The 16,382-nt window shown below is 35.3% G+C and overlaps 1 protein-coding gene across 1 annotated transcript; it reads left to right on the top strand.

Annotated features, from left to right (window-relative positions):
* The first annotated feature begins 14,186 nt into the window (after positions 1-14,186).
* LOC131153788 (uncharacterized) lies at positions 14,187-14,624 on the top strand. The gene has a single exon (XM_058106248.1). The coding sequence runs from the start codon at positions 14,187-14,189 to the stop codon at positions 14,622-14,624; it is 438 nt and encodes a 145-aa protein (XP_057962231.1).
* Positions 14,625-16,382: the final 1,758 nt, after the last annotated feature.

Raw genomic sequence — 16,382 nt, 5'->3', positions numbered from 1 at the left:
ATGTTTACAGAGTATTCATTGATAAATCAAAATTTTGTTTTTTAAAAAATAATGAATATTTTTCAATTGGATTTCAAGTGATCTCAAGTGATTTCTAGGATTGCATAAAAAATGTGTTCTAAACAATCAATTTTAAAAATATTTTGATGAACTATATATGATTTGATTCCTTGCTAATTAAAGGATATGTAGGCAACCTACACATGTAGATTAAGCCATAATTGTAAAAAAAAAAAAAAAAAAAATAATAATAATAATTTGAAAATTCTCTTTTTTACTTCTTTCTTCTTTTCATTTTGTTTTTCTTTCAAGCATGATTATGTCTTCATTTTGAAAGGGCATAAACAAGTAGAGTTTGCATGAGGTTAAGTTCTATTCGTAATCTCTATTAAAGTCTTTTCAATGAGGAAAGAATTGTTGCTGCGGGTGGTCAATTGGCCTTTACAGGTAGTTGACTAGTCATTGTTGCAACTTGGTTTCTTCACAATTTTTTGATCTTTTCTTTAGAAACTAAACTTCAAAATGGGACATACACACACATACGCTCTTGGGATGGGTGTTTTAGGATGCTAGACCTTTAAACTTCATTTAAATATAGTTTTAAGGTCTACCTTTCTTATGCATAATGGTGCTCCCTAACCTAAATATTTTTTCAAAAGGTTTTCCTTTATTTTACCTTTTCAAAACTAAAATAAAGTGGCAAGTCCGTTTTCTAAAACAAATTGGTAAGTTGAAGAGTCAATGGTTTGGTTGTTTTACTTATTTTTTTCAAATAGTCACCATATATGTTTGACAACTAAAATGTGCCACTTGAGCCTGATGTTGATAGCTAGTTGGTTGACTGCTATTTCTGCAACTTGGTTTTTTCACTATTTTTTGATTTTTGATTTAAAAATTAAACTTCAAAATGGGAGAGATGCACACACAGGGTAAGTACGGTTACCATTTTTGGAATGAGTGTTTTAGGGTGTTAGACCATTAAACTTCATTTAAAGAAAGCTTAAAAGAGTACCTTCCTTATGCACAATGGTGCTCTTAGATCTAAATCCCTTTTCAAAAGGTTTTCCTTTGTTTTACCTTTTGAAAACTAAAATAAAGTAGGGACTTTGTTTTTTTCTTTTATTTTAAAAAAATGGTAAGTTGAAAAATCAATCGTTTGATTGTTTTACGTGTTTTTTCAAATAATCACCAAATATGTTGACAACCAAAATGGGCGACCCAAACTTAGTGTTGACAATCAGCCAGTCGACTGCTACTGTTGCAACTTGGTTTTTTCACAATTTTTTGATCTTTTGTTTAAAAACTGAACTTCAAAATGAGAGACACACACGCGTAAAGGGTAAGTATGTTTACCATTCTTAGAATGAGTGTTTTAGGACACTAAATCTTTAAACATCATTTAAAGAAAGCTTAAAGGTCTACCTTCCTTATGCATAATGATGCTCCTAGATCTAAATCTCTTTTTAAAAAGTTTCCCTTTGTTTAACTTTTAAAAACTAAAATAAAGTCTTGACTCCATTTTTTAATAAAAATTGGCAAGTTGAAGAACCAACAGTTTGGATATTTTACTTATTTTTCAAATAATCACAAAATATGTTGGCAACCAAAACACCTACACCTAGTGTCAACATGCATATTATGTAATATCCAGTCATGTGTAGATATTTTATTACTACGTTGAAGGGAGTTTCACAAAATTGGTGTTTGAGTTAGCATTTAGCTTATTCCACCATTTCAATAAGTCGAACTATTTGCGACTCATTTTTTTAGTAGTAGGAAGATCAAGAAAACCATTGTTGATCTTATGGTAGTAAGACAAGGATCAAATGTGTACTTGAGATTCATATATTCAATATGGAGGTCTTACAATTGCTAACCTTACTAGGACGTGAAGCGTGTAGCCTTTATGGATAGAGCTGGGGATGAAAAGCGCAGAGTGAACATTGTTTTGTTTGGTGAAATGTATATAGATCTTTTGCTTCCTAGTTACCTTATTGATCATCATAATATTTAGAAGCCAAATAGGGTATATCTTCTTTCAAATGAGCGCAACTTGAAGCACTTTATCTAGTTCTAAATTATTGCTTTCGATCGTCTTGATTCTACCTTTTTTTGGCCAATCTGGTTTAGGATTGTAGCCACATTTAGTTGAGTTGACATGGAAAATACATTAGTTGCTTAAAAGGAATTAAACTAGATCATTTCTCTTTGGATTGTCATCCTTGAAACTTATATGTGGTGCATTTTGTTTTGGCTAGATCTATATCAATAAAATTTAGTTTGTTAATTGGAACTAACATTCTTTTCTTAAGAATTTGAGTTTCTATAGACAAGACCTTTCTCCCCTCTTTTCCCTTTCACATGGTAGTGCAACATTATTGGTCAACATACTAATATTCTAATACTTCCCTCATTGCTAGTCAACATGTTTCTTATATCGTGATATGCTATATAATCACTTTCACTATATTTAACATCACTGATCAAGTTGCTTTTGACCCCCCAAAAGTTTATTTTTATCCTTGTGAACTTTGCTCTAGTTCTAGTGGTGATAAATAGTGAGTAGACCAAAGTGTTTGGCTTACTTTCCTCTACAATCGAATTTCAAATGGTCTTCACCCTTTTCTACAAATGTTTCAAGAGTATGTCTACAAGATTTTGTTAGCAATTAATATATATCCTCTCCAAAACATTCTCCATAGTAACAATAGTGAACACTATGGTATCGTTATAAGGGTGATGAACCTCTCTTGGGTTAGACTTTGTAAAGAACATATGATCATCACTAGGTTATCTTCAAAGCCTCTTCCATGGTTACATTTTAGCATGAATGTTGTGCTCTTAAGGAAGAGGTACTATCTCATTTAGTTTCCCCCCTTAAGATGGCATTAATAGTGCCTACTATTTATTGATAGTCAAACGAGCCTCATCTATCCCCCAATCAATTCTTTACTCCCTTGTGCATAGACATGCATTGACCTAAACACTCATGCCCTAATTGACAACCTGATATCTTTCTTTAGATCATCTAGTCATTGATATTATATCATCATCTTAGTGGAAATGGAAATGATAAAATCTCTAACTCTTAGCCCTTGTTTTCATTTGAAAGCATTAGTAGATTTGATCAACATTTTTTGAATTTTCTTTAATATCTTATATCAAAGGGCATTTGATTGAATGTTGCCATTGGAATTAAGGTTTTTATTGATCCTCCTATGCTTCACTTGACCCTTCAATCATGTGGCCAAGGGCTTGCTGTTGTGTTGTTATCTCACCCCCCCACCTGCAGGCGCCTTCTCCTTTTTTTTTTTTATCTGTGAGGTCCAATGTGCCTTTGGGATCTCTTCAACCATTAAGTACTTGTCTACTTGGGCAAGTAGGTTATTGAAATGCTTTAAAGGCTTATTGGATAGGGAGTAGATGTAATCCTTCAACCCAATCATGCATGCCAATATTTGCACTTTCTAAGTGAGATTTAAGATTTATAAGGACTAGTATTCAATTTCCACACGTAATATCTATAAGTATCTAATCATTTTTTTTCTTGATCAACATGAGATCAACTAATCTCTTGCATTGCTTTTTGTTGCCAATCTAGTGAGCTTCAAACAACTTGTGCAATTGGTTGAATAATCATATACTAATTTTGGGTCCAAGTGAAGGTATCAAAAGAAGTTGCTTCTTGGATTTAGAGTTAATGCAAAGACCACATAATAAAACATTCGATGCTTTATGAAGAGCCTAATAGATTTGAAGTTTTTCTTGTGGTAGATAGATTCATTGATACCATCTTCAACCTAGGGCCGTCGTTGTTTATGGTAGTCCTTTTTATCATATATGAAAAAATGAGAGTGACACCACATTTCAATATCCTAGTAATGTGGATTTAATAATCCCTTTGAGATATATAATTCCTATGATGTCCATTGTCACAACTTCCTCTTTTAATTTGATCATGAGCTTGGTTGCATTGTGATATTTGGTGTAGAGTTGGGGTCCTACTCATGCCAATATTCAAATGAATGTGCCTTTTGTTGGGCAAATTTTGGCAACTTTTAGTTTTTGTTAAATTTATTGTCTCATTTAGCTTGTATATCTCATAGCATTTTAGTCAAAAAGTTAACCGAGGCTTGAAGGGCCATGCTTCAATTAGTTGGCACATACCAAGATGTGATCTTGTGGGGTTGGAACATGTAACTAAGCCTAATCTTGATTTTCTCCGTAAGGACATTTTCACCTAGCAAGGTGGTTGGGGAGGAGAATTCCTGTCTTCTTACTTAGCCACAAAAAGTGCTTATTGTAGCTTTTGTTCACGTTCATGATACCAATGGGTAATGTAAACTTTTGGTTGTTACCTTTGTAGTTTGGTGAGACTACAATTCAAGTTGGGGGGGGGGGGGGTGTTAAATTAGTGGAAACCCAAAAAATAGATGGTATAAACTAATTTGAAAAGATAATGATCAATTCAAGTACATAAAAGAGAGTGTTCCACTATAAGAAAAATAATATTTGGGGATGATGGAATTGTCCTCTAAAATTAAAATGTGAGGGACAATACGATGACAAGATTGGTGGCCTTATTTATGTGGGTTGACTGCCTTAATTATGGGAAATGTGTTGTTTTTGCCCCACATTGGTAGAATAGTTCCATATTAGTATAAAATGTTGTTTTGAATTTTTTATATTATTTGTCCCACATTGGGGAGAAGTGTTTTTTGGACTTGAGGTTGAAGTTATATAAAAAGCTCAACTCTTTATTTGTAAAACACACCTCAAAGTTGTACTTTGTCAAGAAGTAGTGGATTGATCATCGGCGCCCGAGGACGTAGGCAATTCTATACCGAATCTCATAAATTTCTTGTCTTGTTTTTTTTTTTTTCACTATTTTATTATTAGTTTCTGCATTGCTTTAATTTTTTTTTTTTAATATTTAATAGCAATAGTTGTAGTATTGGTGTTTGACACAAGTGGGGTACCCGACACAACAATTGGTATCAGAGTTAGGTTGAATAGTGTTGATACGGAGGTGTTCCTCTGTTAGGATTCTTGATTCCATGTTTGATGCTTAAGAAAGACCTTGTCTAAGCAAGTGCTTAGAGACCATTGTGGCTCAGTCCCTCCCTGGAGGTCGGTCTGGTCAAAGTGGAATTTCATAGGATAAAACAGAGTAGACACAGTTGGTACGTACTATTTCTCCTAGGCCTTTTGTTTTGTTGGTTTCTATTGAATATATAGAAGATGACATAAACTAGTGTAGTGGTAGAAGAAATTCTGTCCACTCGAACTCCAACCCCTTCAACTTCAACATCATCATCGAAGAAGATAGCTAATGCTCAGTTTGAAGTGGAGAAATTTGATGGTACAAATAATTTTGGTATGTGGCAATGTGAGGTGATGAACATCTTGTATCTGTAAGAACTAGATATTGCTTTGGATGATAAATCAGTAGATATGGGTGACAGAGATTGGGTAAAGATCAATCGTTAGGCATGTGGTACGATTCGTCCGTGTCTCGCCAAAAATCAGAAATATTGTGTTATGAGGGAGACATCTACAAAGAAATTGTAGAAGACTTTGGAAGATACATTTATGACTAAGAGTCTAGAAAATTGACTCTATTTGAAAAAGAAATTGTTTAGCTTCCAGTATCAACCAAGTATTTTGATTAATGACCACATAGATGCTTCCAATAAAATTTTGGTCGATTTGTTAAATTTGGATGAAAAGGTGAAAGATGAGGATAAAACCATATTGTTATTGAATACTCTCCCTGATGAGTATGAACATTTGACCATCACTTTATTGTATGAGAAAGATAAAGTTACTTATGATACTGTCTGTACGGCATTGATTAGTACTGAATGCAGAAAGAAGGATCAAAGGGTCCATAAGGAAACAACAGAAGCATTAACAATAAGGGGACGTTCTTAGAGTTGTATGCCTGGAAGGAAGAGTAAATCTCATGGCAGGAGTAAATCTTGTGGGAGACCTGCTAAAGATGAATGTGCCTTTTGTCATGAGAGAGGGCATTGGAAGAAAGATTGCCCTAAATTACAATAGAAGAATAAGGGCAAAGCATATTCTAATGCCAATATAGCCAATGATGATGAAAATGAGTTAGATTTTTCTCTTGTTGGAACATCCTCATCACATTATTTTGCTGAGTGGATTTTAGATTCTGGTTGTTCCTATCACATGTGTCCCAATAGGAAATGGTTTTCTAATTTTGAAGAATTAGATGGTGGGGTTGTTTTTATGGGAAATGATAATACTTGTAAAACAAGTGGAATATGATCAATACAGTTGAAATGTCAAGATGGAACTATTAAGACCTTGACTGATGTTAGGTATGTTCCAAACCTAATTAAGAATCTGATTTCATTGGGTGCCTTAGAATCTAAAGGGTTCACTATGACTTTGAAAGATGGAACCTTAAAGATTAAATTAGGTGTGCTAGTGGTGATGAAATGAATAAGGAAAAATAACTTGTATTATTTATAAGGTAGTACAGTTATTGGCTCAGCAACTGTTGTTTCTGAGAAAGATGTAGGTTTAGATACAACCAGGTTATGGCATATGCGATTAGCACATGCAGGAGAAAAATGTAACGACCTGCTATTTAATTTGGATTTTTTTTTATACTATAACATTTAAAATGCTCTGATACCACATTGGATTGAACCCAATCACAACCTAAGCAGTAAGATGCAAAAATCAAATAAACATAACCATACGTAATTATATACAATACCAGAGTGTTAAAATGTTTTTCAAAATATACATATATGTCTGTTTTCCATAATACCCTCAACTGACTGGGGCTATACAAAAATACTCCCAAAAATACTCACACTACTGTCAGGGCAATACCGAGGCCCCTCTATTTGCGAGCCTTATCTGCTCGCCTACCTGGATCACCTGAAAAATGTTAAAGTAATTGGGATGAACCAATGCTCATTAAGACGGAATATGCTATTGTTAGTGTGTGACAAATGTGTTACAATATTGTGAAAATCTATTACTATACAGTTATGTATCACTGAATCTATAAAATACAATACCAATAATATAATATTCATCTTTTACTTGTTGCTTAACATTTTTGTGTTTTAGGTTTCTATTTAAAATACTGCTAATATATATATATATATATATATATGTATATAGTTTCTGTTTCTGTAAGCCTGTATAAACATAGTAATAACTGTAAACTTCCCTGTGGATAACTGTGTGTCATGATTTAACCCTTCATGACAGGGCTGTGCAGCCCGTAGGCGAGATTTACATTGGCTGGCCAACCAGGAATAAATCACTATACTCCATAGTCAGATCAGTCCTCCTCAACCCATATCTGATGGGGAGCCTGTCCACTCGTGGACTCTATGTGATCGACCTTTATACCACGTATTATCTGAATAGGTGGTTGCACTCTATATATTGTATGTAGCTACGGTACCATACTCTGTAAACTGTATGGTCCAACAGGGTCTGATACTATATAATACATCTCTATATAGCGTTATCTGTTTTACCATGATTCTGTAATAACTGTATAAACCATGACGCTGTAGCAAACTATATCTATATCAACTGTGTTTCTGTAATTAATTGTAAATTTGTATGTCATGGTACTGTAAAACTGTATAATCTTGGTATTTCCGTAATTGCTGTAAAATATATTTACTGTCTGTATTCTATAAAACACATATCTGAAAATTACTGTAAAACATGTTTCTGTACTATATTTATATTCTCAAGCCACACAGTAATTTTTAAAAAATATTAATCATATTTGATAAATTGTATAAATCTATGCTGTAAACAATACTCTGGTGGAATATTTATAATTTTATACTGAAAACATACTCAAATAACCTAGCATAGCATATTTCTCTTACTTGTTTTCTACTAAAAATCCCCTACTATAACGGGTCCAACACCCGCAGGGTTCTTCACCCAATACCCTGAAAACCATAAATCTCAGAACAAAACATTACTATTTCTATGTCTATTACATTTCTTACAACTGTTGGAAACTCAAATTTTGAATAAAAAACCTTACCCTGGATTTGGGATGAATCCCAACTTCGTTCCACCGACGATTGCTTCGGTAGACTTGGAGAGAACTCCGCCAAGAGCGTTGTAGTGGCCTCAGATTGTCGATCCGACGACTGATGGGGCCGAAATTGAAGAGAGAAGAGGAAGAGGCCGTGGGAGAAAGAGAGAGAGAGAGAAGAGAGCGGAGCTGAAATTCTGCGTAAAATTGAGTTTAAGTACTATTTATACTACAGGATTCGTCGACGAGCCACGTCACCTCGTCGATGAGTCCTTCAATAATTTAGTCAACGAACTTCCTCCTTTGTCGACAAATTTCAGTCTGTACCAAAAACCCTTCTCGGTATCTTCTCATTGACGAAGACGGGACCTCGTCGACGAAACCCCTGTGTTCGTCGATGAGGTCTCCGGAAAGTTCTTGGAATTATCACTTCCAAAATGCAATGTCGGGTTCATCGACGAAGTCGGCTGCCTCCTTCTGTTAGTGATTGCATTTCCCTCTCTCTTTATTATTCAAATACCATTATTTTTCAGATCGTTACAAAAATCTTTGCAACAATTAGCTAAGCGAAGTTTGTTAAAGGGTGCAAAGGTATGCAAACTTGAACTTTGTGAGCATGGCATTCTGGAAAAACAAACTAGAGTGAAATTTGGCACAACAATCCATTAGACTAAAGGTATTTTAGACTACATCCATACAGATGTATGTGAGGCCCACAAAAACGGCTTAGTTGGGTGGTATGCATGATTTTGTCACTTTTGTTGATGATTTTCCAGAAGAGTTTGGGTGTATTCTATGAAGCATAAAAATGAAGTGTGATATTTTCCTTAAGTGGAAAAAATTAGTTGAAACTCAAATTGGAAAAAAGATTAAACGGCTCAGATCAGATAATGGCGGTGAATACACGAGTGACTCGTTTATGAAGATATGTCAGGATGAAGGTATTGTTCGACACTTCACAGTTCGAAATACACCACAACAGAATGGGGTGGCAAAGCGTATGAATCGGACTTTGTTGGAGAAAGTTCGATGTATGTTGTTTAATGCTAGGTTAGACAAAAGGTTTTGGGCTGAGGCTGTTAGATATGCGTGTCATCTCATCAATCGTCTACCATCATCTGCAATAGGGGAAAAAAACCCTATGAGGTATGGTCTGGAAAGCCTGCTAGTGATTATGATTCTTTATATGTATTTGTTACTCTGACTTATTATCATGTTAAAAAATCTAAGTTGGATCTAAGAGTCAAGAAAGCAATATTCTTGGGGATAAGTGCAGGAGTCAAAGGATATTGTCTTTGGTGTCTAGAGATGAAAAAAATGATTTTAAGCAGGGATGTGACTTTTGATGAACTTGCGATGATGCAGAAAACAATACGCAAGGAGTCACGAGTTGAAGAGAAGACCAGTGGTACTCAACAACAGGTGGAGGTTGAGACAATTTTGGGAAACCCAGTGAGAAATGAGACTACACAAGGTAACTCTCTAGTTACAGTGGGGAATAGTGTACAAGAAGAGGAGATTTCAATTCGAGAATCTTCATAGCAACAAGAATCAATTGTTTCTCAAAGGCCAAGACGAGAAATTCGAAAACCTGCTCGGTATACTGATATGGTGGCCTACGCACTTCCAGTTGTGGATGATAATGTTTCTTACACTTTCAAAGAAGTAATGAGGAACTCTGAATCAGATAATTGGAAAAGAGCAATGGATGAAGATATGCAGTCTCTTCATCAGAATCAAACTTAAGAGCTAGCCCAACTGCCCAAGGGGAAGAAAGAAATTGGTTGCAAATGAGTTTATGTAAAGAAAGAAAGATTTCCAGATGCAAATAATGTTCACTTCAAAGTTAGATTGGTAGCTAAAGGTTACGCACAGAAGGAAGGCATTGATTATAATGAGGTATTTTCTCCAGTTGTTAAACATTCTTCCATTCGAATTTTGTTTGCTTTGGTAGCACAATTTGATCTTGAACTAGTTCAGCTCGATGTAAAAACTGCATTTTTACATGGTGATTTGGAAGAGGAAATCTATATGACTCAGCCAGATGGATTTCAGTTTGCTAGAAAAGAAAATTGGGTATGTAAACTGGGTAAATCATTGTATGGTTTAAAACAGTCTCCAAGGGTACAAACAATTTCATCAGTTTATAATGGGTCAGAAGTACATCAGAAATAAACATGATCATTGTGTTTATTTTTGCAGACTACAAAATGGATATTTTATATATTTACTCTTGTATGTTGATGATATGTTGATAGCTTCAAAGAATAGGGAAGAAATCAACAAGTTGAAAAGTCAGTTAAATCAAGAGTTTGAGATGAAAGATCCTGGTGAAGTAAAGAAAATACTTGGCATGGAGATTCGTAGGGACATAATGAGAGGAAGAGTTAGTTTGTCTCAGAAACAGTATTTGAAGAAGGTAGTACAAAGTTTTGGCATGTCTGAGGAGTCAAAACCAGTAAGCACTCCTCTTGCTCCTCATTTCAAATTTAGTGCGGCTTTATCTCCTAAATCAGATGAGGAACGTAAGTATATGTCATAGGTTCCTTATGCAAGTGCTGTTGCTAGTTTGATGTATGCAATGGTTTGTACTAGACCTGATATTTCACAAGCTGTTAGTATGGTGAGCAGGTATATGCATGATCTGGGTAAAGGACATTGACAAGCTGTGAACTGGATTTTGAGATATATTATGAATACGATTGATGTTGGTATAGTATTTGAGAAAAATAATACTATTGATCAACGTGTTGTTGGATATGTGGATTTTGATTTTACAGGTGATTTGGATAAATGTCGATTAACTACTGGATATGTTTTTACATTTGCTAATGGTCCAGTGAGATGGAGGTCTACCTTACAGTCTACCGTTGCCTTGTCTACAATAGAAGCAGAGTACATGATAGCTTCAGAGGCTGTTAAGGAAGTTATTTGGTTGCAGAGTTTACTTGAAAATTTGGGAGTTGTTTAGAAGCACATTGTTGTGTTCTGTGATAGCCAGAGTGCTATTCATTTGGTAAAGAATCAAGTCTACCATGCACGAACGAAACATATCGACGTTCAGTTTCATTTGATGTAGGATATTATTGATGGAGGTAAGATACTTGTTCAAAAGATTGCTACAATTGAAAATCTCGCAGATATGTTGACCCAAGTTATGACAACAATCAAGTTCAAACATTGTTTGAACTTGATCAATATCCTGCAAGTCTGAATATTTTTGGAAGGCGCCGATGATGTGGAACTCCAGAAAATGTTGGTGACTGAAAAATTTGTTGAATTTATCGTCAATGTGGAGATTTATTGTTTTGTCCCACATTGGTAGAATAGTTCCACATTAGTATAAAAATTTGTTTTGAATTTTTTATATTATTTGTTCCACATTGGAGAGAAGTGTTTTTTGGACTTGAGGTTGAAGCTATATAAAGAGCTCAACTCTTCATTTGTAAAATATACCTCAAAGTTGTACTTTGTCAAGAAGTAGCAGATTGATCATCGGCGCCCGGTAGGTAATTCTATACCGAACCTCATAAATTTCTTGTCTTGTTTTTTTTTTTTTTTACTATTTTATTATTAGTTTTTGCATTACTTTAATTTCTTATATATTCAATAGCAATAGTTGTAGTATTGGTGTTTGGCACAAGTGGGGTGCCCGACACAATAAAATGAGTATATTAGATGTTGTTTTCTAACTCAAATTTCATGTTAAGAATAACTTTGCTCACATTTCGAGTTGGTGATTTATCTCATAGTTAGCTAAATGTAGCTAAGAAAAAAAAAATGGATAAATGATTATTGAAGTGTCTTTTCTTGGCCCCAAAGGACTCTGTTTATACAAGTTGGATCACATATGGATCACATGGATTAATTCACATAAGATAGGTTTTAGGACTCTGTTTATACAAGTTGGATCACATATGGATCACATGGATTAATTCATATAAGATAGGTTTTACACACATATGTGTCACATAGGCTAATTCATACAAAGTAGGTTTTAAACACGTGTCATATGAGCTAATCCATACAAGATATGTACATATAGTTGTATTTGCATACGTATACACACACACACACACACACACACACACACACACACACACATATTATATAAACGAACCATGTGACTCGTATGTGTGCAAATACATTTTGTTAACATCCCCCTTCAAACTCAAGTTGACTCAAGGAGGTATGGAAACCAACTTGAGTTTAGAAGTTAAGTGCTGAAAAGACTAAGACGCTTAGGTGAAGATGTTAGTCAGTTGTTTAGAGTAGGGAAGACGACTTAGGGATCAATGGTGCAAGGTGGAGCATCACTATTCATGGTCATTGTAGTCCACAAATTTAAGGTTGGAGAACTTAAGTTTAGAAGTTGAGTGTTGAAAATGACTAATTAAGATAAGGCACTTTGGTGAAGATGTTAGTTGGTTGTTTAGAGGAGGGAAGACAACTTAGGGAGCAATGGTGCAAGGTGGAGCATCACTATTCATAGTCATTGTAGCCCAAAAATTTAAGCTTGGAGAGTTGCACATGGAGCTAGGTAGCCTAAGAGCAGATCTGAGCCTAGAGAGGGGAGCAAGGAGATAGGACTAGATATGAGCCTAAAGAGGTTAAGAAGCTAGATAGTCTATGATGACATGTGTGAATGCGATTGATGGGGTGCACTAGAGGTGGTGCTGGTGTACATGAGCGATGGACAAAAGAGAGATCTTATGCATGGGGGGAAATATTTGCTCATAATGGAGCACTGACAGTGACAGAGGTTTGATGATGACAAGCGGTGACATGGATTAGCCCTCACCATGGCATAGCATTGACAATGGTAACTTGCAGCGATGTTATAGTCAGTTGACGGTGCGCATAGTGTAAGCATGTAGTGAAGGAGAAACTTTGTTTTAGATATCATGTAATAATTAGATTATCACTTTACCTAAAATCTTAAAGTCAATCTATATCAAGCCTTAACACTTTCTCAAACGTGTAGCCTAATTGTACTTGTAGAGACAACTCACAATAAACAACACTCATTATAAGAAATAAGATAATTCCTAACCAACAAACAATAAATACGGGCAAGGAGATCAAAATCGAGGACCTCCTGACAATCATGGCTCTAATATCATGTTAGCTAAACATAGCTAAGAAAAAATAAATGAATGAATGAATGATTGATGGGTCTTCTCCCAAAGAGTTCTATTTATACTAGTCGGATTACATATGAATCATATGAGTTAATTCATATAAGGTAGATTTTACATAAATAAGTCATTCATACATGGTATGTACACACATGAATTTTGTTAAAAAGGACTAGATTAGGTTTGATGTTAGTGAAAAGTTTAATCCCAAAATGATCATCTGCAAAAAAGTAAAAAGCAAAAAGTTTGTTAGCACGAAATGCATAGGACTATAGTTCTTAGAATGAGTCCTCACCCTGTCCCTCGTATCCTCTTGTCCCTTTTTAATATATAGATAATCTCCAACTTAAATGGCCCACATTATCATTGATTCCATGTGACACCTGTTATATTTTGACCCATCAAATTCCGTGTTCATTTTAGTGATGCCGGTAATAAAAGCAACTAAATATATATAATTGATTAATTAATTCTGTCGACTTCGCTGGCTCCCTGTTGCAGATGCTCTGCCTGGGGTTGGGCTGTATTCTGATCACGCATTAGTTTTGTATTTTAGCTAGCCCAACCAAGGCATAAGAATGTAGGAGTAGCTGCTAATCATGAACACAAATAATATTTGAACCATCTCAAAAGGAAAGCAATTAAAGATGAATGAGCGTGGAATCTTTGATGTATGGCACGCACTACCCCACAGCCTATTTTTAAATATGCTTTCGAGAAAAGGTCTTAATATAAAAATGTGAAGATGCCCCTTCTTCTTCATGGCGGTGAGAATGCAGTTTCCCAGGAAGCTCAACAATCGCTCAGAAAAACCCTTTTCATATCACGCTGCCTTCGAGACGAAGAAACACATATCGGGATTTCCCAACTACACGTGGCCCCTTGTGTGCCACGTGGCAATCTCCGGAGCCTTCGCGAAACCCTTATAAATTCCTGGCTACGTCCCTTCCGCAGAGCACAGCTAGCATTAATTTTCAGATCGATCATCGATGGAAGCAGTTTCGTTTAATTCCTCTTTGCTCCTCTCGTCTCCCGATTCTCGCCGGAAAATGGGTATCGGCCGGCGAGCGGAACGGCACGCCGGCGTTCGTGCGTCGAAAGAAGATGGAGAATTCAGTTACGGCGGCAACCTTGTCGACGACAACATGATCGTTCTACGGAAGCGAATTCGGGAGATGAGCATGGCGGACAGAAGCTACGCGCCGCCATCTGATTGGATGGACTGGGAGAAGCAGTATTACAAGAATTACAATTCCGACGTTTGCGAAGCAATGGGGATTTTGCAATCGATGTTGATGAATACGAGGCCGAGCTTGGCTCTGGGAATGTTCGTTCTTATTGCTCTGAGCTTACCCACATCGGCAGCTGTGATTGTGTTTTGTTTGATGGAGAGAGCTATCACCTTATCTGGGTTTCTTATAAGCTAACACATTGTTCTATGTCTGTCTATTAGTATCCATGACTCGTAATGGTAGTCTACATAACATGTGTTTTCTTGTAAGTAGATTACCCCTTTTTATGTAACCTTAGAAAAATGGTTCCTACAAAAAATGATGTACAAAGCTTATTGGTTCATATGTTTCCTATTCTTTAATTCTGAGTATTTTAACTTCTAGTAATTTATTAATCAAAACTCTCCTCTAGGCCCATATTTTGTCTAGGCTACATAAGTGGAGGTTGCTCATCTCCCATTCCAAACTTTTTTTCTCAATTATCACGTTGTATATAATATAGAAAGGTTCCTCATTGACGTGGTTATCTTGTAGTCTGAAATGATTAACATAGAGAATGTAGAAGTAATTGTAGAATGAGCAATAATGAACTAGTTCCTTGATAGGTTGAACAAATTTAAAAAAAAAAAAAAAAAAAAGGAGGTCGAATTGCAATTAGTCATTGTCCTCAGCATGCCACGTGATTGGCCATGCTTATGGAAGTATTGGAGAATTAAGCTTTGAGTTGATATATAACTATGAATTATATGTGATGATGTAATTTTCCTATTTTGAGTAATCAAGGCACTATGAAATAAGTAGGATGAGTCAAGATTTTATTGATCTTCATTGTTTTTTTTTAGAGTTGATTTAAACCCTACAAATTAGATCCATGCTCTGTCAAAGAAACACTAATTAAAGTAGTTTGTATGATTTTTTTTTTCCTTATAACAACCACCATGATGAGTACATTAAAATGGGTGAAATTTATCCTAACCTTATCCAGCAACGAAATTTTAAGCAAAATCATTTTTCTTCAATTAATGGAGTAGGGACTTAACAAATGGAAGATCCATAGGAAAAAAAGGGTATTCATATTCTAAGCAATTACTTCAAGAAAGCTTGATGAGAATACTCATTAAGGCATCGAGGTGTTGGAGCTGGAGCATTCTTTGCTTGGTTTAGTTTTCTTTTATAGGACACATTGATGCCTTCTATGTGAAGTCATTCTTGAACAAATTCTACAAGAAAGAGCTTCTTAGGGCATTGGAGAGAGTGATAATGTCACATAAATAAGACACTCAAATTGTCAATCTTGTCGCATCAGGAACTCAAGTTGTTGAATTATATGCATAGATTAACCTTTAGTGCATCTTAGTTGAAATAACTTAGAATTGTAACTAATGCATGAATTTAAATATGAAGATTAAGTATTTTGTTAGGAGAGTATTTCTTGAAAGGTTATGTACAGGGGCATGGGCCAGCCAAGAACCATGCTTGGGACACACTTGGTATAGTGGATAGTTGGCCATTCTAGGAGCTATCCATTTCATCCCTTTGGAGGCCCAGGTGACCAAATTATTATGGCTAAAAAATAAGACTCTGTATTTAAAAAAAAAGAGTTATAAATTTTTTTTAAAAAAAGGAGTTATAAAAAATATTAAAAAATAAATCAAAGAGTAAGTATTAAATACTAGAGGAGCATGAGATGCCCCCAAATTATGCACTTTTCATTACTTTGATAGAAACATATGACACTATTGAAAGGATAAGGTTGGACAATGTTCCTTTTTTTTTTTTCGCAAGGTGTTCTACCATGTTTTATTGAGGAAACTAGAGGAAAATCAGGATGCATTAAATCTGGAGGAGCAGTTTGCTAATTTTCTGGAGTTGATTTTCAGGAAAACTGGAGGAGCAGCTTGCTATTTTTTTTGGAGCTGATTGCTAATTTTATGTCTTAACTTTTGTTTATAT

This window comes from Malania oleifera, chromosome 4 (assembly GCF_029873635.1).
Source record: "Malania oleifera isolate guangnan ecotype guangnan chromosome 4, ASM2987363v1, whole genome shotgun sequence".
Classification (NCBI taxonomy): Eukaryota; Viridiplantae; Streptophyta; class Magnoliopsida; order Santalales; family Ximeniaceae; genus Malania; species Malania oleifera.
The sequence above is the reverse complement of the archived record's forward strand: the minus strand, read 5'-3'. Positions and strand labels throughout refer to the sequence as shown.

Excerpts from the sequence above, each read along its gene's own strand:
- LOC131153788 (XM_058106248.1), top strand. The coding sequence starts at position 14,187 with ATGGAAGCAGTTTCGTTTAATTCCTCTTTGCTCCTCTCGTCTCCCGAT.